Here is a 24,700-nt window from a genome sequence, read left to right on the forward strand (position 1 = left end):
CCTTGGGGAAAGCTGGGGGAAGTGTACATAGAGATATTTTGTACTATTATTATAATTTCCTCTAAGTCTATGATATATATATATATATATATTAATATGTATATAATATATAATTTCAAACTAAAAAGTTTTTCAAAATTAGCTCTAAGATATCAAAAATCAATCAACTTATAAAAACACATTACAGAAAATATTTTAATTGCTAATATAAAAGGTGTATTTCTTAAAATATGATGATAAAATAAATAATAGTATTACATATATTCATACTTCATACTAAACCTCCCTCTATTGATTGCCAGAAAGCCAGCAATGGAATATGCTGAAAATTCTGCCCTAATTACAAGTTTTAGTCCAAAGATCGAGAGACAGATAGAAGTTTCCAGATACCCACTCTGCAAAGCACTTAGTAATGCCAATTTCTTTCAACTGTCACTTGAAAACATCTTGAGAGAACACTGAAAATATTTTTGTGTAAGTAATAATGTGTTTTCCTAAGGAAAAAGAAGATTATCTTTCTACTGCCTTGAGAAAAAACAGAGGACAAATGAATAAGCTCATGGAACAACTCATGGAGAGTATAGGTCACCCGCTTAATTTTTTCTCATTTTCAGAAAAGGAATTAAGAAAAATATTAGAACATCTAAACATTGTATTTTGCTAAAAAAAAGTTCATAAATTCATTTACATAAGAGATTAAAACATGTAAATTAGACTAACACCTGGGCAACTTCAAGACAGTAGCTTGGGCTTCTTCTTAAATAATAAAACTATAACAATTTCTTACGGTGAAAGTAAAAAGAAGTACTAAGCAAATTTGGCCAAAAACCCTCAGAAAAGTCTTAATACTGTATTAGTTTAGTCAAAAGATGATAAACAATTCAAATCCAACCACCCTTTGACTTTAGTAATGTCAAATCATACTAGAGAACTGTTGGTTCAATGAAAAGAAAAGATCCCCAGGTAATTTTTTTCTGTTATCCTTGCCCAGGAAATCTTTTACCCAAGAAAATAAGATAAGGCAAGGTACCTGATAAGTGATAAGTATGATAAATGCTACTTATTACTTCAATTTGTTACATGGTTTTGGCTGTAAGCCTCAAGCCTAAATTAAGATCTGAAGCTGGAACATCTCAGGATTACTCTGCAAATGGTTAAAGTGCATAGGTCTTAACTCCATTGCTCCATATGGTCTGATATAGGACTGCTTTCTAGTAATGATGTGTTGTATTTTTCTAATGTATATATAATGAATTTTAACCACTCCCAAATTAAAAGTGATAAAAGTGACTCATGGAAATTCTTCCTCTCTATCAGTGTTGGCTGTTACTCAAACAAACTGAGTTGTGTGTTTTAAAACAATCTAATCATTGTACTCAACTTTTTTTTATTACTACTTCATTCTAGTAAGCACAGCAACCATGAGGGGCAAAACCCTGGGAACAGAATGGTGTGCCATAGAGTGAAACCCTGAAACCAAAATCTCTCCTCAATTTTCCTCCCACAAGGCTTAAAATTAGCACCATTAGAACATCTCCCCCTGTAAGGGAATTTAAAGAGGTCCAGTTGCTAAAATAAAGATTAATATGTGGTGGGAAAAAATCAAATAGTCAGAACACTAACACTGGCCAAAACTGAAAAATTTCCCCTTCTCCTTTCTCACTTTTTGGGTATCAAGCAGAAGTAACAATTTATTCTAGGCATCCAAATGGGTGCTAGGTAATAGTGCTAGTAATAATGTATTTGAAACATAAATTAAGGCTTTTTGAATCTGTATCAACACAGCAGAGTGGAAGGAAACCTTCTGCAATATTTGTAGATGTGGTGGTACTAAAACACAGGGAAGGTCAGCTGTGCAAGGACAGAATGTTCACTGTTTCTGCTGTGGCAACACCAGAACCTGACCTGAACAGCCCTGTGTACACTTCAGTGTTTCAGCTGGAGTTCCTCCATGATTCAGCATAGAACTTCCTCACCTCACACATCTCAGACCACAATAGTCTTACATTCTCCTCTTAGTGGTTGATGCTAGTTTTCTATTCTACAAACCAGTCAGCTTTTCTCCCAGGGCATGGTGGATTTGAAATCCCTGGCAATCACCTGGATGCGCCAACACCTATATCACTTTCAAATTGTGCTGAAAATTACCAAAGATTACTAATTTGTTTATCTTGTAACTGGTTTATTTTAAATCTAGCATATAATCAAGATTTAACTGGATTCAGTCTTTAAGAATACATATACCTAGAAATCAGATGGCTTTGGTTAAATCCTGGATCAGTTTCTGACCAAATGACCAAAGTTACTTAACCTCATTAAGCCTCTGTTTCATCATCTACAAAAATGGATTAATGATAATAACATCCTCCTCACATGTTGAGACAACTGAATTGTTAAACAGCCACTTACTAAGTCCTCAATAAATATTTGTCATTATTATTACTGTTCTCTATTTTACATCCCATTCTTTTTTTAATATTTATTTTTTAGGTGTAGATGGACACAACACAATGCCTTCATTTTTATGTGGTGCTGAGGATCGAACCTGGGTCCTGCCCATGCTAGGTGAGCGCTCTACCGCTGAGCCACAATCCCAGCCCCAAAATCCATTCTTAAAGCTTTATATGTGATGTCCAGCACAGATAACTGAGGAAAGTATACAATTTGTCAAAAGAAGAGATCAGTTTTTCACGTCTCCTCTAAAAAACATAGGGACTTTTATTAGGTTCAATGTTCATTCAATAACTCATTCCATATTACAACAAATTTCACCAATGCTCTAATATAAAATTATATATACTTTTTATTCATTTATCCAAGGTTTAAAACAGAGGTAGTAGAGAATAAAAGTATGTATTCTAGTACTAGATGGACTCAATTCAAAATTAACTGTATGACTTCAGACAAGTTATTTAACTTCTGTAATTCACATTTTTCTCAAATGTAAAATGAAAATAATACCTCATAGGTAGTACCTAGAAAAGTACCCAGCACAGAGAAAGTGCTACATAATAATTAAATAACTAATTATAATGTTCTTTGTTCCAAGCACAGTCCTAGATACTCAAGATTCTGGGATTAACAATATACTTGGCTATAAAGGTGTTGAGACAAACAACTGCAGTATAATTTGTATTAATAATTTGTCAAATATCAATATACAAGATACCCTTGAACATATTTTTAAAAAAGAATACTGATTATTAGAATTCCATGTAGGTGATAGGTACATTGGGATTTTATATGATTCCTTCTACTTTTGTATATGTTGGAAATTTTATATAATGAAAAGTTTTCTCCTTCAGTGATAGGCACAAATAATGTAATTTGAAGGATTTTCTTTCACACAATGTCTTTACACTTCAAATTAATTTTGTCAGCAGCAGTGTTAAAGATGCATATATATTAAGAACTGTCTTGGGGCTGGGGTTGTGGCTCAGTGGTAGAGCGCTCACGTAGCATGCACAAGGCATTAGGTTCGATCCTCAGCACCTCATAAATGTAAACTGGGGTTATTGTGTCCACCTAAAACCGAAAAATAAATATTAAAAATAATTTTTTAAAAAAGAACTATCTTGATAAGAGTGCCACCTACTGGGTTACTTAAACCACCATTTACAGTTTGTGATTTAAACACAATTAATATCACATTTAACACAATAAAAAGCAAAGGTTTCATTTTCGAAAATCTGAGTATTTACAAAATCTCCCATATCACAGGTAATTCTGTTATAACAAAGTATTATTAGGACAAGACTCATTAGCCTGAAGCAATGTCAGTTAATTCTAATTTGGATATTTATAAAGGTCTCTGATAGAATGAGTGAAAAAGTAGGCAAAGAAATTTAACACTGATTACTGAATATATGAACTCAGAATTGTATTAGATATTATCATCAATAGTTATATTAAAATAAAAACAATACAACTTACGCATCCCACAATGTATCCAAATTTCAAAATGTTATACAAAATAAACATAAATTTTTTGTCAATTTATTTTAAATTTTTTGTATTTTCTTACTTCAAGACAGGGTTATGGAGGCTGACCTCAAATTTGCAATCTTCCTGTTTCAGCCTCCCAGGTAGGTTGGATTACAGGTGTGCACCACTATGCCCAGTGTGTCAATTTAAAAAGAAATAAAATTAAAACAATATACTAAGCAGTTATGTGTGGAATTAATTTTAAAAACAACTGTCCTGATATATACAAATGAATACATGTAGGAAATTTTTCTTTTTTGCTGTTCCTTTTTTTTTTTTTTTTCTGGTAGCAGGGATTGAACTCAGAGGCACTCAACTACTAAGCCACATCTCCAGCCCTGTTTTGTATTTTATTTACAGACAGAGTCTCTCTGAGTTACTTAGAACCTCACTTTCGTTGAGGCTGGCTTTGAACTCGAAATCCTCCTGCCTCAGCCTCCCAAGCTGCTGGGATTACACGTATTCGCCATCACTCCCGACTTATTGTTCCATATTTTTATTGGTGCATTATAGTTATACATAATGATGAGATTTGTTGTTACATATTGATGTATGCACAAGATATAACAATATAATTTGATAAATATCATTACCCAGTTCTTTCCCTTTCCTATTCCTTTGCTCTACTGGTCTCCCTTCAATTTTCATGAGATTCCCCCCACCAACTTTTTTCCTTTATCCTCTCTAGAGTCTTCACATGATCCTTGACATTATGAGTTTGGCTTATTTCACTTAATAAAATACTCCATCCACTTTTCTGCAAATGACGTATTTCACTTTTCTTTATGATTGGATAAAACTCCATTGTAAACATATACCACATATTCTTTATCTGTTCACCCACTGATAAACAGGTAGGCTGGTTCCATAGCTTAGCTATTGTGAATTGTGCTGCTATAAACATGGTTATGCACGTACTACTGTAGTATGCTAACTTTAATTCTTTAGAATAACTACCAAGGAGTGGTATAGCTGAGTAATATGTTGGTTTCCTGCAAGTCTTCTGAAGAAGCTCCATACTGATTTGCAAAGTGGTTGTACTAAATTACAATCCCACCAACACTTGTAAAAGTGTCCCTTTTCCCCAACTTCCTCTTCAGCAATTCTTATCATTTGTATTCTTGATGGCTATCACTGTAACTGAAAGAGATAAAATTTCCATATAGTTTTGATTTGCATTTCCCTAACTACTAAAGTCGTTGAACCTTTTTCAAATATTTGTTAGCCATCTGTATTTCTTTTGAGAATGTCTGTTAAGTTACTTTGCCCATTTACAGAATTACCTGTTTTAGGGGTCCGAGTTCTTTCTATATTCTCGGTATTAATATCCTGTCAGAAGAGAAACTAGCAAAATTTTTCTCCATTCTGTAGGCTTTCTCTTCACATTTTTAACTGTTTTTTCTGCTGTGTAGAAGCTTTTCAGTTTGATGCCATCCCATTTATTAATTCTCAATATTATTTCCTATAGGCTTCAGGAGGCCTATTGAGGAAGTCATTGCCTGGGCCTATATGTTGGAGTGTTGACCCTATGCTTTCTTCTGAGTTGCAAAGTTGCTGGTCTAATTCCTAAGTCTTTGATCCTTTCGAGTTGGCTATTGTGCAAAGTGAGAAACAGGAATCTAGCCTTACTTTTCTATATATGGAGAGCCAGTATTCCCAGCAACATGAAAACATTAAAATGGCTACCTGTTCTCCAACATACATTTGTGGTGCCTTTGTCAAGGATCAGTATCTATATGGATTTGTCTCTATCTCTTCTATTCTGTTCCACTGGTCTATGTACCCATTTTTATGCCAGTACCATGCAGTTTTTGTTACTATAGCTCTGAAGTATAATTTGAACTCAGGTATTGTGATGTTCGTTTTGTTGTTGTTGTTGTTGTTTTTACTTAGGATTGATTTGGCTATTTCGGGCTCTTTATACTTCCAAAAGAATTTAAGAATTGATTTTCCTAATTCTGTCAAGAATCTCATTAGTATTTTGATGAGAAGTACATTGAATCTGTACATCACTTTTGATAATATGATCATTTTAACAATATCAATTTTCTGTATCCATGAACGTGGGAGATATTTCTATCTTCTAGTAACTTGAATTTCTTTATTCGGGGCTCAATAATTTACATTGAAGACGTCTTTCATCTCCTTGTTTAGGTTTATTCCTAGGTACCTTTTTATTTTTTTAAGGCTTTTGTGAATGGGACTGTTTTCCTGATTTCTTCTTCAGCAAATTAATTATTGATGTAGGAAAGTTATTGATTTTGTATGCTTTATACTTAGGAAAATTTCCTAATGACAGACACATACTAATTCACAATAGGTTCCTCTCAAGGAACCTAAGTGTAACATGAGATAACAGGCTCTGAAAAAATATTGGTATTCTGAAAAAAACATCCAAAAAGTAGTTTAGGTGATGATGAGACTATTGGAAAAATCTGAATAAAACTATTTTATGAATATAAAAGTAGGCTAGGGCTGGGGTTGTGACTCAGTGGTAGAGAGCTTGCCTCACCTGTGTGAGGCACTATGTTTGATTCTCAGCATCACATATAAATAACTAAATAAAATGAAGGTCCATCATCAACTAAAAAAAAATTTTCTGAAAAAGTAAGCTAAAGTAGCATTTCTAAACTATTGTTTTCTACTTTAAATGTATGTGTAAATGTTTAACCAAGTTACCAAAAAGATATATAATTAGGCCCTCAACTATTCCACCTATATTTATCAAGCTTTCTTTATTTAAGTTTATCAAACTTGGGGCTTCTCATTGGGAAAAGAAATGCTTTACATCCAAGTTTGCATAGTTTAGGTATAATATGCCATTTAATCATAAAACTCTAATATTTTGAAATAATACTTATTTAAAGTTAAATTATTCAACACCTAATACTTATTATACATCTCACTATAGGCTTATTAAATATAAAGTTGCTTTTTTGTAACATGCAAAAGGAAGTGCTCAACATAATGATGTGATATGTCATCTAGAATGGGGTTTGAAGGTTTCCTAGTGGCTCATTCTCGGCAAATAAAACAATAAAAGTACTAAGTACTAGAGTGAATTACAAAGTATTGGAGAAAAAAAATGAAATCCAGGACCAGGGTTGTGGCTCAGTGGTAGAGCGCTTGCCTGGCGTGTGTGAGGCCCTGGGTTCAATTCACAGCACTACATATAAATAAATAAAATAAAGTCCATTGACAAATAATTTTAATTTTTAAAAATTAAATCCAGGAGTCAATACCAAAAACAAATAGATAACTAAGTGGAAGAGAAGAGAAGGCTCTAATTTACAGCAGAGTGCCATGATCTGATAATAATATAGGGATGGTAATACAGGAATTGAAAAATTATCATTTTGTAATCACAATCATAAAGACTAAATCAGACAAGAATCATGAATGATTGCTAGATCAAGGAGAAAATTTTGATAAGGAGCAGAATGTTTTTATAGTCTTAAAATTATTCTCTCTAATACTAGTTTAATTTTTTTAAATGCTTCTGAAAGTTTGAAATTGCTTCCAAATAAAAAATTTAAAAACAGCTATTATCTAACACTAGCCAATTTTTTTAATGAAAGGTTATTATATGTAATAAAACAATATTCTTTAGGACTTTAATATTTAGCAAAATTTTTTCTCTTCAGCTCATTTTTCATCAATTTTAAGACTATATAATTAAGACACTTTTTTATACCACTAAGAATGACAGAGAAAGGTGACAATTATAAGATGTTATCAACTATAAAGCACATCACAATTTCAGGGATGTTAAATATGAAAACATATGTCTTACAAATGATGAAATATGATTTTTATACATGGTCAAATTTGCAAACAACTTTTTTAAACATGCATACATCACCATACCATAGTGATTTTATGCTAAATTGAACTTTTTCTGTTACCTGAAAATAGGCAACAGGATCCAAAGATTGGAACAAAATAGAACTAAGTATTCTACTTCCTACAGAAAACTAAAAATGGTTGGGGACCACACATCTTCTCCTAGCTTTCATAAGGACAAAGGGGCTGTGATGTCATCAATTGTTATCTCGGTTGCCTCCACCATAATTCCAGTCCAAGAAATGTAGAAGGAAGACACAGGGAGTAGTCACAGTATACAGCAATCTTGATGAAGAGGTTTTTTTCTCTTGCTTATCACCAATTTCTCCCATTCCTTGAAGCCAAGTGAATAAAAATGTGCATTTCCAATTTTTTTGCCACTACAAGCAATGCTGTTTATTAATAAACGTCTTTAAAAATATCTTTATATAGCATTACTCTTATCTCCAATAGAATAATTTCCCTAAGACCAATGTATCCAATTATAGGACTTTTTAAAAAATATTTTTACATGCTGCCACATTGTTTTTGCAAAATGGGTGTACACACACACTTGACACTTCCATTAACAACATGAGAATATTCTTTTTCCTGTATCTGTACCATCACTACATATTTTTCCAATCTGATATCTTGTGCTTACTTTCATTTACATCTCCATATTTGTGAATTAAGACATCTTTAAATATGCTAGGCATCTCAACAGCTTTTCCATGATTTATTTATTCATACTCTAGTATATTTTTCTCCTTTATTTTCTTCCAATTGTTTAGAAATGTGATATCTACAATACGAATATTCTTTCAGAATTATCATGTTATTGACTTTGTTTACAGTATTGTTTGTCCTACAAGTTTTGTTTTGTGAATAGCTTTCCTATGAAAGATAAACAATTTGTGTCTATGCATTTATATATTTTAAAAATATATATCTATATTTAAGCCTACTCAAATGGAAAAATAATTCAAAAGTTAAGGTATTTGTGCTGTATATGCAAATAAGAGAAAATAAAAGGGTTGAAAGAATTATTGAAAAACTAAGGTAATTGCATGTATATTTTCCCCATCAAATGAGATTTTCAGTGAAGTTAGTTATATGTAACTTGAAGTGGAGACAGCATTATTATTCTCATCTTCATTTTTATTTGGAGAAAGTATAATGAAAAGCCACACTGAGCAACAGAGTTGATTCAATAGCTTGTCTTTTGAAAGTAGTATCAATGTCAACACAAGTTTTGATAGCATTTAGGAGCAAGATACTTACCTTTCAATAGCTAATTCTTTGTTAGAAAGTTGCTGCACTGTAATTACAACCTTCTTCTCTATTCCTTGCTTTAATTTGAAATAAAATTTATCTCTATCCTTTGGCACAGGGCTGAAATATTCAAAAAGAACAAAAATTACCAATATAATAATATAATCAAATAAGATAACCTATTCCAAGGTTTGAACAAGACAATCAAGTATTTAAGCAATGACTCTTAAGATGTGTTATACTCTTGGCCTGAGTTTGTGGCTCAGTGGTAGAGCATGCAATGCGCCTAGCACATGTGAGGCACTAGGTTTGGTCCTCAGCACCACATATAAATAAATGAATAAAATAAAATAAAATAAATGTGCTGGGCTGGGGATATAGCTCAGTTGGTAGAGCACTTGCCTTCATGCACAAGGCCTTGGATTCAATCCCCAGCACCACAAATAAATAAATAAATACAATGTGCTAAACTCTCACCTTGCCACAGATAACAAACTATAAATTTTATGGTCAGAAACAGAAATTTCCATTAATTTTTAAACTGGACTTAAAAGAGCCTTACATTTCATCTCCTAACCAAGTTTAAAACCAAGATGTAACATGATACAATTGCAGGGCTGAGGTTGTGGCTCAGTGGTAGAGCTCTCGCTTGGCAGGTGTGAAGCACTGGGTTCAATCCTCAGCACCATTTTTAAATAAATAAATAAAATAAAGGTATTGTGTCCATCTACAACTAAAAAAAATTAAAGCTATAATTGCAAGTTTTAGTTATTGTTTAATAAATTTTAAAATATAGTTTATTCGCTATTTTTAAGACAGTCACATTTCTGGTTTAGCTGGCTGGTTAGTCATGGGTGCCTATTATATAGTGAAACAGAAGGCAAAAACATTGAGAACTTTAATTTTAAGACAGCATTCAAGATGTTATGACATATTCAAAAACATACAAAGAAAAGATTGACCAAGACAGATAGCGGTAAGTTAATCAAATTCAAGCCTAAACCAAACGATTCTTTTGGGGGGAAGCCAATACTGAGGATTGAACCCAGAGCACCTTAACCAGTGAGTTACATCCTCAGTCCTTTCTATTTTTTATTTTGAATCAGGGTCTCACTAAGTTGCCAGGTTGGCCTGGGACTTGCAATCCTCCTGCTTAAACATCCCAAGTAGCTGGGATTACAGGTATGTGTCCCCATATCTAGCTAAACTCATTATTCATATAATGAATTAATTCATTAAAACAATAAATGTTGAAAATAGAAGTTCTCAACTGAAAAGGAAAACTATCAGGAACAACTTATTTGATCTGAAATTCTATTTCTACATCTAAATTATCTTCCTAGTAATTACTGTTAGAATTAAAAGCACAGTTAAGGCATATAGGTGGTTATTAAATAGTATAAATATTTCTTATTAATTGCCTGTTTTTAAACTGGAGAAAAACATTTTAAATGTCCAATAGAAAAAAAAATGGACAATTAAATGATAGCTGAACTATATAATATACTATTAGTTACCATTAAAAATTATTTTAAGACATTTTAATGAGAAATTCTTAAAATGTAAAGAAACTACTTGTATATATACAATCATTTTAAAATTCCCTTAGAAATAAACAAAGGGGATAAACTAAATATTGGAAGTAATTACCTATGGCTGGCAAGATTAAAGTTTCTCCTTCTATTTTTATTATTTTACTAAATTTACTATAATAAACTTTAGTACTTTTAAATTATTAAGAAAATCATTTAGGGCTGGGGATGTGGCTCAAGCGGTAGCGCGCTCGCCTGGCGTGCGTGCGGCCCGGGTTCGATCCTCAGGACCACATACAAACAAAGATGTTGTGTCCGCCGAAAACTAAAAAAAAAAATAAATATTTAAAAAAAAAAAAAAAAAAAGAAAATCATTTAAATATCTGAAAAGCATCAGAACAATGAAACATATTCACCAAATATTCCTTTACCAGTTTAACACTTTATGCCAACATTGTCTAGCTTGGGGAAATTTTAGATTAGCCAATATTATATTTCAGGGATAATGATATATTTTTTTCCTTCATAAATAACCTCACCTAAAGTTTCCTTTTCCATCATCTTCTTTTACCTCCAAGGAGACACCAAAGGTAAACACATCACTGTCGGGGGTAGGAATAATCGAGTCTTTAACATCAGACACTTGTCTGGAAGAACGTTTGAATGCTGTACAGAAACTATATAAAATTCTGCTTACCTAAAAAAATAAAAATGGAAATACCATTAGGCATGAGTTTTAACTGCATTCTGATACCCTTCTCTGATTTTTGAGTCTATTACTTTCCATGATCACAATTTTCTTAAGTAGATAAAAGATATATAATCTAAGAATCCATTAGTCATTTAGATATTGCATAAATATTTTTCATCACTTATGCATTAAAGAGGGGTGAGTCAAAACCATATGTAGTAAATGTAGATAGATCATCCTAACTCTAAATAAATCATATCCTGAAGACTATCATCAGTTTGAAGTCTAAGAGGGAAAATATTGCTAACAATATCCCTCGAAAGGCAAATTAATTTCACAGAATATTTTAACTTTATGAAAGTAATAAAAGAACATCATTTCAAGTATGATGTATGTTTTCAAACTTACAACAGATAAAATTCCAATGTAAACACTAGAGATGAGAACTAACATTTAGGAGTTGCAACAAGGATCTGGGAAACCTGAGAATTAAGAAAGACAAGACAATGAGGTGCACTCAGGAGAAAAAGTAAGTTGATCTTTAACAGTGATTCAGAATCCGCCCCAGTACAAAAAAGCATGATACACCTGTCCAGGAGAGAGGGAAAAAAATACCATCAGTACCAAAGGAGATCATTTAATTATTATAAAAAACTTTCTTTGAAGAAGTTCTCTGATAATACCTAATGAAAAGGCAAGATTTCCTTCCAAGAAATTGCTGAGATAGCATGTACATCATTTGTTAGGAAAAAATTATTCTACAGAGTGAAGAATATTTTATTATTGTGAAAAATTTCTCTCCAGTATGGACAGCAGGGTATCTTTGCTATCTGATACACAAATAGGTTATCACTGTTAGAAAACTTAGATGTTATTTACTGCTATTTATCAATAATGATTTTATATATAGATAGATAGATATAGATATATAGCTTTTTAGTTTACATACTCCATTAATACACACTACAATATCTGATTCTCCAAAGTAGGTTTATAAAGCAGGCCTGACAGAATTTGCAATACTTTTTGCAAATGATTAAAATGGGGTTCAAAAACTTTCCAAAAATCATGCAGCTATTAAATGATTGAGTTGTCTAGAATTCTAAGTTGAGGGCTTCTTAAGGAGACTGCTTCCTAATATTATTTAGATTAGCTCCCTGATTATCAATGACTTTCTCTTGTAGAATAGTAAAATAGGGAATTAAATTCAATAAGTTTATATGTATATGTGCCTCACTAGAGTAGAGAAATATGCCCAAGTGTATTCATATTGAGGAATGGCCCCCTCACTAAGAAAGAATTCTTTAAGAAACAATCAAAAAAGACATGTTTCAAATATTCTTGTTTTGTTTGTTTCAACTCTGGTATTTAAACTTGGTAATAAAAATAAACTAATTTAGGTTCATCAAGGAAGCCATATCAATTTACAGACATCTCTAGGCTTTAAAATACACTGAAGTATTTTGACTGGATCTTAAGGTGATGCTAGGCTCTACATCTTCCAAATGTATGCTCACAAACAAGGTTTCAGCTCAAGTCTTCAATTTCTCTTTTCACTTCTCAGCCTCAGAGGACTAGAATCTGAGCCACAGAATAAAAGCAAATCCCACTTTCAGAAATAAGCATTCATGAGAACATCACTTGAAGAGATTCCAGTATTTTTACTCAATGTTGTCATAGTATAAAAATACTAAAGGATTCTGCGAATGAAGGGATGATGAATGGTCTTAATGTATTCTATTAGTATTAGGACCTTCTAATGTCCACTTAAATATATATACTCATATACACACACATAGTTATATACAGACACAAATGGCTCATATTTTTCCTAAAGCAGCAAAATATTATAAATCCCACACCTTTCCAGAAGTTATTCTCTTCCTCATCTGCAAAAAATATATATTAACATCTCATACTTGTGATCTTGAAGCAACAACTTCGAATCTCTTATCCCATCCATAGGTTGAATAATGAAAATGAGGTGAAACAAGAGGGGTTAAACAAAGGTCATATTTTCAATACCTCAAAATGGTAAATTAAAAGTAAGGAGATTACTCTGAATATTAACAAATCTTTTACTTATTAGATAAATTCAAATTGTCATTGAATATATTGCTTTACGAATACAACTTTTTTAATTCATTTAAAACAAGAGTACTCCTTCAGCAATAAAAATTTGTTAAAGAATGCAGTCTTTCTTATTTTTCTACTTTTCTACTTTAGTTTTATTCATATATTCTGGCATAAGCTTTTTCTGTATACATACAGCCTAACACATTCAAAAACAACTAGTCCTCAAACTTTTAGTACTCACATTTACATGTTAATCAGTGATTACCCTAAACTCCTTTTCAATGTCAATTAATAGTTTCTTAAATTAGCTGATTAACATTATTTGTTAACATTTTTAGCAACTGTAGAAATATTCCTGCCCACCTAAAGTTCAACTTTGGTTGTAGGACCATATTTGGTTCACAGTGGTTATGAACGTTTAAAAGTATTTTACCATGTTATCCCATTACAATCATATATAAACAAGTAAAAACAATAAAAGCAGCAAAGGTTTGATATTCATAAGAACTATAGGCCTCAACTCCAGAGACTATTAAAACAATGACAAATTAACTTACTCAAGACATTTTTGAGTTACAGTGCTAGGGATACAGAAGAGAACATGGAAGTTACATTGTAACAAATGTTAGTTGAATGTACTTGGTTTGGGAAAGTAAAAATAATTAGGTAAGCCAAAACCAAAAATATTTAGCCTAAGATGCATACTTATTGAACTTAGCTCAATAATTTTAGTGTTAAGAAGGAAAACGTAATCAAACAACACAATATAAATATGCTATTGAAGACTATACCTAGAAGGTGAAGTGTAAATAATGACTTTAAATTACTTTTAGTTCTTTGGATACAATGTACTTCCTAAATAAAATGTGAAATCCAGTGTCTACTTTTTACATATGCAATTAAAATGTTTTTTAAGCAAACATCATAATATGTGAAATTAGGGAAACACATATATAATTTTAGAAAAATTAAGTCAAATTCCATTGATATTTATTCTCTCCTGTCCCTTCTCATCCCTTCTTCTCACCCTTTTATTTTCTTTGTGTCAGAGATACCAGCAAGCTTGCCACATCAAAAGGCTACATCACCAAAAAAGGCAAAGAATTAGACAAATTCTAAAGAGGATGGTAAGGCTTCAGGAATTTATTTTTAAAAGGTTAAGTATATGGAGCAAACCCAGAGTGGTAAAGAATGATGGGGGAAAAAAACAGACTGCACCTTTCTTTTGGAGAATTATGTACAACAACATATTAACTTCATTAACAGCATTTAAAGCTAACCTTATCTTACAAGTTGTTATTTCCACCAAAAAGGTTAAAATCACTTGTAAATTCTACAGTGTGTATGAACAAGCTGAATCCTATAAGTGACCCAAGGATTGTCAAGGTAAATTAATAAAAAATGATTTTCAATGTCTATGATTCTTGAAAGAAATTGGATAGTCAAAATTATGTGAAGAAAATTAAAACTACATACCATGGCAAATACTTCATATGTTACATTATTGAAATACACACAAAAATAATTATCTAGAAGGGGCATTTTCATTGCAGAAGGCAAAGATTTATTGATAAATAAAACAGAACTATTTTCCCCCAAAAGCAGTACCCATAGAAAGCACTAATAAACACAAAACTTTGTTATCTGCTTGGGGTTGTTGTTATTTTTAAATGAGGGTGGGAAGACAGCACCCATAGGTATCTGGAATGGAAATATCCCAAAATTTTAACTGTGATAGAATTCAGGTCACCTTTTATTTTCTTCTTTATTTCAGTATTTTGCAAAGTCTCAAATATGTATTATATGTTAAAAGTCCAAACAAAGCTATTATATAACAAAGCATTTACTTAAATATAGCTAGGGTTTCCAAGATAAAGCCTTTCTATTAATATTGGTGTATGATAACCTACTCTTTCAGAAACATCATGTATCAAGTAAATGTTCATCCAAAAAAGATAGGAAAAAACATTCTACGAACAGCATCCTAAAACAACCTGTTGTTTTAAACAACTTTTAAATACATGTGTCACTGAAAGAACCTATTACATTCACTGTAATTAAAAAATTATTGGGGGGCTGGGGTTGTGGCTCGGAGGTAGAATGCTCGACTAGCATGCGTGAGGCACTAGGTTCAATACTCAGCACCACATTAAAAAAATAAAATAAAGATATTGTGTCCACCTATAACTAAAAAATAAATATTTTTAAAAAAATTATTAGGGCTGGGGTTGTGGCTCAACAGTAGAGTGCTTGCCTAGCATGTATGAGGTACTGGGTTCGATCCTCAGCACCACATGAAAATAAATAAATAAAATAAAGGTATTGTGTTCAACTACAACTAAAAATATATTTTTTAAAAAAAAAAAAGTATCCAAGAAATATTTTTAAAATTATAAAATTCAAAGAAAACATAACCAGAATATTTCTGAATCATCTTTCAAAATAAGGCAAGTAACTGTCTACATGAATATGTTTTTAGAAATATTTTCCAATGCAAAAAGTAGTTTTCTTTTATATAGCAGTATACTGGCAAGCCCAAGAAAATGTACTGCATTAAAAATTCATCTTCCCAACTGATACCATTGACATTTAGCATAAAATACCTTTGAATGCCTTTAACTCCACATGAGGAAAAACTGTGCTTGTAATAACATAACACTGACAGTCGCTAGTATTAATATAATTATAACACAAAAACATCATAAAAAATGTTTTGAAGAAAATGATCTTACTCAATAACAGAAATAAAATCTCAGAGAGTCAATCAAGCCTTCTAAAGTATCTTTTAAAAGTTCTGTATAATATATCCATAAAGATGCAACTAGAATTGGTGACTTGGCTTTTTTCACTATATCTGATATTTTGCTAAGATTGCAATTCAGAAGCCTACCACATAACTCTCTCTGCACAAAGATCACTAACATTAAGATAATTCTGATTGGACAGACCAATTCTTTTGCCAGAGGACACAGAGATCCACTCCAACAGAGTCCTGCAGAAGAATATCCAGAGTCAAATGTGTCGTGACCCTTCTGTGGGAACTCCTAACCCTTGCATCACAGCTGTCCAAGAGAGCCATCATCACCCTCACTGGGATTCCCTTCTGCCACCATTGGTGCCTGCTGCTTGAAGATTTTTACAGTGAAGTGACAGCAGACAGTAGTAGCCGTGCAGTTACTCCTGCTTGAAAAGTCATCTTCTTGCCTTTAACAGAAAAACCTCTGTAGATGTCATCCAGGGAGTCTGGGGAGGAAAAAAAGGAAAATAAATCAGTGTCATTGCCACACAGTATATACTTAAGCAAAAGAATACCTGTCACATGGCTCCTAGGCTATCTAAGCCAATTGCTTGTACCCACCAGAAGGGACTTAACTACTGAGGACTACAGTTGTCCCTCTATTACAAAACAGGAAATTTCCAGGAACCAGATAACCAGTAATTAAATGGCTTTGGATTAACTATAATTAATTTTTTAGGGAAGACAAGATGATGCTGATAGCTTCTATAAAAAACTTGAGTAAACCACAAAGGTAGGTGGAAGGCAAAATATGTGCCTGATAAATCCCCTTATAAACATAACTGAGGGGTCTGGGATTGTATCTCTGTGAGAGCACTCTTGCCTAGCATGTGTGAGGCACTAGGTTTGATACTCAGCACCACATAAGAAATAAATAAAATAAAGGTACTGCATCCATCTACAACTAAAAACAATATTTAGAAAAAGAAAAAAATAACTGAAAGACAAAAATTCACATTTTCTATAATATTTAAGCAATAAGAAAGTTGTTGCTGAAAATATATAACTCCTTAGAGTGAATGACTTTAACTTCAAACCCAGCTCTACTATCCATTCCCTTAGCCTGGGGATAAACAAAAGGTAACTACACAATTCATTATTCAAAACCACAACCCTTTTGAAAATGTTGGCAATTGACCTAGACAGTAGGCATAAAGTAGGACTGCTCTAAATAAATATGTATGCCATGGATGTTATGAGTATCAAGTATGTGCTTGGCACATGCCTGGCATAAGCACTGCATTTATATTGGGTTAGTCTTCATTTCAAAATGGTATCTCACAATAAGGTTCTATGACCACTGTGTGTGTATATATTTCTCCTTCAAACACTGTATATTACCTACCACCAATGGCCCACAGTATAACACTTTCAAAAACATCATCTAAATATGGAAATCATGTACCAAATAAATGCTCTAGATATATAATAAATACTCTTTAATATGCAAAATGATCAGTCTAAGAATTCCCCATTTTTTTCCCACTGATTACCCACTGTCAGAGCTCTTAAAAAAAACAAGCAAACACTTCTCCAACTCAGAAACAAGTAGATACTATAATCCCAAAAGAGAGTTTCATACCATCACAGTTATGGAAAATGCAGCAAGGTCCCTTTCAATTTCCTCCTATAGCAGCATTTCTATTTCTCCAAGAAGTAGGTTGTCCAGTTCTTCAAAGTTCATTTTCTTGAGATTGGGCTCCAGTGATCCAGAAACCACACAGGTGTATTAAATGACAGCTGCCAACATGAAATGCCAGGACTCTACCATCTGCTTCCCCACCTCTGTAGTGGAGTTTATAAGGATCAGAACAGCCCCCCTCACTCACAAAACACACATGTATTCTTTCACACATTTTGAAGCATGCCTACTATGTACCAGGCACACCAGCAACACACTTGTACTCATTTCACTTTCCTATCTATCACATCTTTTTGAGCAAGAAATGGAAATATATATAGATACCTAAGTGTCAGGATGAAATAGTATAAGGCCTATCTGAAAAACAAAACACAAAACTTGAACTTCTTATACAAAGCATAGGTTGTGGAAGAAAATTTATATATTTATGATCTAAATTATGTGTCTGTACATGTTCGTTTTAGTATAAAACAAACTGATGATCACCAGGGCATAAGAATTAACATATCCATCGTGCTTCTTATCAAAATTACATAGATCTATATTTCTATACATTCTAATTTTGTGACCAGAAATAAACTCTCAAACTGTTATTACAATAGTTTGTACATATTTCATGGTAAATGGAGACTAGAAATAACTGTTGCTTTTAGCATTTTCTGACAATTGATATTTTCAAAATTGCCCATCCAATCCCATTTAAAATGCCTTTGAAATTACTGCAAGTAATAAACTCCTAATAATACTTCTTTTAATTTGGGGGCAATTCAAGAGATGCAGCAAAGAATATTTCCCCATGTATTTTACAACCATTTGATTCTGAGCTATTTCTCCAACCTAAGAATATACAATATTGTTATGAACTTACTGGCATCTTCAAAAGACTATAAGTTGATACCCCTGCTGTATGTGAGCATTTATATTTTTAATTAGGTTAGTTTTCCAGAGCAAAATACAGCCTCCAAGTGATAACAAATAATCACTAGTGAAAACCACAGAGATCTATGAAACAATATTAGTACAATATCTAAGTGAAAGTAATTATGCAACTATGAGAGACACAGGTATTGTTATAAGCACTTTTTTAAATCACACAGACCAATTTACTTGAGCAAAATGAAAGGTGAAAAAATATTCATCCTTTCTGAGCATAAGCAATTGCTACTGTGGTAGGGTGGTAGGACAATTTATCAAGTGGTATTTTTCTTTTATTCCTGCTAAATTGTGAAAGTGTCCTACCTAGAATTATCATTTTATTGTATAGATAAATCAGACTTAGCATTCAGTTCTATGCCATTAACAAGATAAACTTTGTCTTTAGAAGCAATCTCCAAATTTATATAATGTACTTATCAGAGAAATTAAGAATTCAAAAATACTACCCTAATTCAGCTCTATAGCAAATTGCTATACTATATTATACTTACTGCCTCTTTAATTTCACAGGAAAAAACATGTATCTGAAATTCTTCTGAACCATGAGAACTCTCTGTAAATGCAAAGCAATTGCTCTCTGTTGTCCCATCGTGTCCACGGGCACAGAATAACACTTTATAGATCGGGAAAGATGCTATCTCCACATTGCTGGATTGGTCTATGATTCTGCAGAAGAGTGATGAAAAATGAGATAAAATATGTTACTAGCAAGGAACAAAGACAGCTTTACCATATCAATATACAACATATAAACATAACTATCTTAAAATCACAAGAATAAATTGGTAATAATAATGCTAGAAAACAGAGTATCTATATATTCCTGGAAACCTTACACATACACATAAATTCTTCATCTTCTTTTGACAATTTCTTTGTTCTTATTTTCCTAAGATCTAACTCGTTTACTCCAAAGCAAAGCAGGCATGGCTACATAAAATACTATCACTGGTTATCACTGGTTAAAACATATACTAGAACAAAAGCACAGATCATCTTGGAAAATCCATTTCTTTTCAGAGCACTACCTTTAAGTTCATCTAAGCCTCAAGTTACTGTTCAACTGAAAACTCTTTGCCCAGAAAAATGTCAGGAAATTTCAAACATAGACTCAACAACAGAACACAAAATTTAAAAGTAGTTTGAGGGATTTAGAAATAATTCTCTGATGTTCCCTACATACATCTTATGCCTTGGATTGATCTAAACAGTCAAGACCATTTCAAAATCTCAAACAAAGAAACTAAGAGATAGGCTGAAGTAATACAGAGGCAACTGTCAGTAATCGTTTAGAGGTAAGTCTTTGTCAAGGAATGTTTGGAAAACTGAAACTAAATAATAACACTAAAATACAATTTGGCATTTTTAGGAGATACTGTGAAATTAATTTTTAAAAAACTTTATAAAAATAATTTATAAGACACTTCTGAAAAACTCAAAAGCATTTTAATCAATACTATGTAAAATTTTATAGCTATTACTTCAATACAAAGAACTTAGTCATCACTCTACTTCTTTGAATGACTGTTAAAGGCTAAAGTCAGATCTTCCTGCTCCCGCAAAATAGAAAAATATAAATCTCAAGTATTTTACATGTCCTAAGGAAAATTTTGCAAATATCCCTTACCAACAGGAACACAGTGTAAGCCTAAATAACGTGTACTTTGCATGTCTATGGAGAATTAAGTGAATTCACAGTAAGTCCTACATTGAATTTATGATATAATACCCTCACAACACTCAAAAGACTTAGAACATGTCTAAAAAAAAAGAAAATTAAAGCTTACCTCACAGAACCTTCTGGAACATTTGGCACATACAGAGTAACAGGAAAGGGGTACTGACTGGACAATCTCATGGTTGCCATTGCCCGTAAAGCCTCCACTTCATTACGTGGGGAAGAAACCTTCATACATCCTAAGTAGGTCAGTTTATTAAATAAAACACTATCTTCTTCAGATAGTCCAGTTGGAGAAGATGGTCTGGGTGTCGAAATTTCTGAAGGGTAAAAAAACAGAAACACTCCAAAGTCAATACAAAACAAGTATAATTTTGCCAAATGCTCAAAGAGAAATGAAATATATCAAACAAAATTTAGATAAATACTAACTGAAAGAAAGCTGCAATGAATATATCAGTAGAAAATAAATGGGCTTCATAACAAAGAAAATACACAGGGATAAAGAAAAATTATTACATAATGATGAGTGAATTCACCTAGAAAATATAAAAATGAGTTATCCACCTAAAACAGAGCTTTAAAATACATGAAGTAAAAATTTATAGAACCAAATGAAGAAATAGACAAATCTATAATTATACTTGGACAATTCAAACTACTACACAATAAAGCATAGAAAAACTAAACATAAAATCAACAAGGTATAGATGATTTAACAAGCATCTTGATCTAACAATTATAGAAAACCCAGAAACTACAGAACACACATTCTTTTCAAGTTTACATAATATATTCACCAAGATATATCAGGATAAACCCCAAATTTACAACTTTTATGAAAATGCAAAAGAAATAGAATAGTCAAAAACACTTTGAAAGAAAATATTGCCTGATTTTAAGGTTTACTATAAAGCTACAATAATCAAGACAGCAGGAATTTTTAAAAAGGACAGACATATCAGGCAATGAAACAAAGCAGAAGGTTCAGAAACAGCCTCACACACATATGGCAATAGATTTTTATTTGTTCTTTTTAGATATACATGACAGTAGAGTGTGGCAACAGATTCCAAACAAAGCACATTCACCAAGCCTGTTGGTCCACACTAATAATCCCAGCTATTCTGGAGGCTGAGAAAAGGATCACAAGTTTGAGGCCAGCCTCAATAACTTGGCAAGACCTTATCATATAAAGCAGCCACTCCACTCCTAGGTATTAATCCCGAGAAATCAAAGTGTATTTGTTCACAAATATTCATAGCACCTTTACTGATTAGCCCAAAACTGGAAACAACCCAGAGACCTTAACATAATAGATTCATAAAATGGATTACAACTCAACAATAAAAAAAAAACTTGATACATGCATCAACATTGATAAATTTCAAAATAATTATGATCACCAAAAAAAAAAAAAACAGATCAAAGTATCTACTATTTAATAAATTCATAACCTGGATTTTAAATAGATCCTAAATCATATACTGGAAATAGGAAATACATTAAACTAAATTTTTATAGTTTAACTACAAGAACATAAGTGTTTTCTCAAAGAAAGTTAAAGCTGAGCTATTGTTATATGCCAATATTTTTAATTTATGCATAGGTTCATTTTATTGGGTTGCAGAAAGGATTGATTTCTCATCCCACATCTGCTATAAAATAGCTGTATAAGCCTAAATAAGGCACTTAACTCCTCTGGTCCCCAGCTAGTGTATCAGCAGCATAAGAGAGTATAAATGCTTTTTAAAGGGCATTATTCCATAGAAATCTAAGAGGTCCACCACGGTGATTTAGTGAAGATGAAGGTCCTACATCCTGCCCCACATCCATTTCAAGCACATATGTTGTAACTACTAGGTGGAGACGAAACATTTTATTTGATCTGATTCCCAGGTTCAAAGTTTCCAATATTGATAATAATAATGATGATAAACATTTTACTAGGCACAATCAAATGTACCATAACTGTAACCTTCATGTAGACAAAATTCACTGATAACTATCAGATTATGACTCATGGAAATCCTGAGTTAAGCAGGCAAAGAGCAAAAATATTTTCAATAAAGCCAACCTTATAGAAATGACAAAAATCACAAACAAATGTAAGGTGCTCAATTTCACCTAAATAAATAAGAATTCAGTACTAATCAAATCATATTCAATTGTCTCATCCATTCTTCAGTAGAATGATGAAAAGAATAACAAAGAAAGTGAGAGAAAAGACCCATCTTTATAATCAAATGGTATTTTAGCACATTTAAACCAGGAATGATTTGCTATTAAAGTTGAACCCAAGTAGCCAGGGTATAAAAACACAAAATGAAAAAAACCAAGGTATCAAAATGCTTAAACAAAAGTTCTCATCAAAATAGTTTTATAACTAACAAAAAAACACACATTTAATGTTTAGTTTAGACCACTTCAGTCTCATTTCCAGGCAGTTTCTTGACACTGAAGCTATCATTTCAAACTAACCATAATGCTACTGGCAAAAATGGTATTGATTTCAACTATGAAAAGATACCAGAAATGTTCTTTTATTCAATATGTAAACTAAAAATACAGACTCAGAAAATAAATACAGAAAACTTACCTGTAAAGCAAAGGAAATTCTTCTTACCAACAGAGATATTCAGTAGAAGATATATTTTTTAAAATGTATTTGGGATAATGGGGATTGAGAATATAAAAAGATGCACAATAGATAGTCTCATAATATACTCGGAAATAAGAATCATATATCTTAAGTCACTGAAAAGGCTAATTCATTCAAATAGCTCCTTAGTGTTACAATAAAAGGCAAAAGGCACTTCTTCCTTTCAAGGACTATATTAAAAAATAACTATATGAATACAGATTACCAGTATGCTTTGGGATTTTTAAGAAATTCAATGACAAAACAAAGTGCAACAAATAATACAATTTCCCATGTACCCTTAATCAAGAAAAAAGAATAATTTGTAAAGTTTGTTCCTAATGTCATATTTTTAATAAAGTCATTTTATGTGTGTATGTTTATATCTATATACACATATAAATACATATGCTGTTAAGTCCTCCTAAACTTAAATCTAGTCACAAGTATGTCTACACACTAAAATCTGTTAAGTCTTTCTTGCAAATCACTAAAACATATGCTGTTTAACAAATATTTATGGTATCTTTCTCATTAAGAAGTTTAATTTTTTCTTTATTAAAATGCAACTATCTGGGCTGGGGTTGTGGCTCAGTGGTAGAGCACTTGTCTAGCATGTGCAAGGCACTGGTTCGATTCTCAGCACCACATATAGATAGGTAAGTAAAATAAACGTCCATGAACAACTAATAAAAACATTATTAAAAATAAAAATGCAACTATCTTTTCCTTTTCTGGTTTGACTTTTCCTACCTGATCCACACACAAAAAAAAAACTTCTCCAATATTCTTTTTATTATTGATTTTTTTAAATAAATGATAGCAGAATGTTTTACAATTCATATCACACATATACAGCACAATTTTTCATACCTCTGGTTGTATATAAAGCATGCTCACACCAATTCGTGTCTTCATACATGTACTTTGGGTAATGATGTCCATCACATTCCACCATCATTGCTAACTCCCTGCCCCCTCCCTTCCCCTCCCACCCCTCTGCCCTATCTAGAGTTCATCTATTCCTCCCACACTCCCCCTCCTTACCCCACTATGAGTCAGTCAACTTATATTCCAATATTTTCTTCTTAGAAATTTGTCCCCCAACCCACACCCCATGATTGAACCCAGAAGGAACACACTAGGCACAGCTCTAGTATGATGCTACACCTCCTGGTCCACATTTTTTCCACTTTTAAATTTTTGATTCACTAGGAATAATTCTAGTATATAAACTAAAAACCTAATTTTATTTTAAGAGAAACAACTACTCCAACACCATTTATTGACTATCCATCATTTCCCCTACCAAATTGTGAGAATAATTCTGCCAATCTTTTTTTTTCTAATCATCAGATGTCATTTCTTTTTCCAGTCATCTTTCATGGGGTGAAGTCTCCAGCACAGGAATACTGAGAACAGGACAGCTAACAGTATCAAAGAGCTAATGCACTTTGTTCAGATACATCTTAATGAGAATACATCTAATCTGAGGGATAAAATATATAACAAGATTTTGATAGATATCATTTATCAAGTAAAGTAAATTTCCTTCTATTCTCAGTTTGACAAAAACTTTATATATCTAATATACATAAAAGATCTTGATTTTTGTCTGCTACTTTT

At 32.2% G+C, this 24,700-nt stretch overlaps 1 protein-coding gene across 6 annotated transcripts in view; it reads right to left on the reverse strand.

Annotated features, from left to right (window-relative positions):
- Positions 1 to 24,700, reverse strand: part of Rabgap1l (RAB GTPase activating protein 1 like) — a 616,206-nt gene that overhangs the window by 522,654 nt on the left and 68,852 nt on the right. For all 6 annotated transcript variants that reach the window (XM_046430137.2, XM_058574417.1, XM_046430139.2 and 3 more), the window contains 4 exons: positions 20,543 to 20,753; positions 19,247 to 19,421; positions 11,153 to 11,310; positions 9,091 to 9,201 (listed from right to left, as the gene is read on the reverse strand). In XM_046430137.2, coding sequence (XP_046286093.1) covers positions 9,091 to 9,201; positions 11,153 to 11,310; positions 19,247 to 19,421; positions 20,543 to 20,753 — 655 coding nt within the window. The remainder of the gene's footprint in view (positions 1 to 9,090; positions 9,202 to 11,152; positions 11,311 to 19,246; positions 19,422 to 20,542; positions 20,754 to 24,700) is intronic.

Source organism: Marmota monax, unplaced genomic scaffold (assembly GCF_021218885.2).
Source record: "Marmota monax isolate L192 unplaced genomic scaffold, Marmota_monax_Labrador192_F-V1.1 WCK01_AAM20220418_F8-fsc00055, whole genome shotgun sequence".
Lineage (NCBI taxonomy): Eukaryota > Metazoa > Chordata > Mammalia > Rodentia > Sciuridae > Marmota > Marmota monax.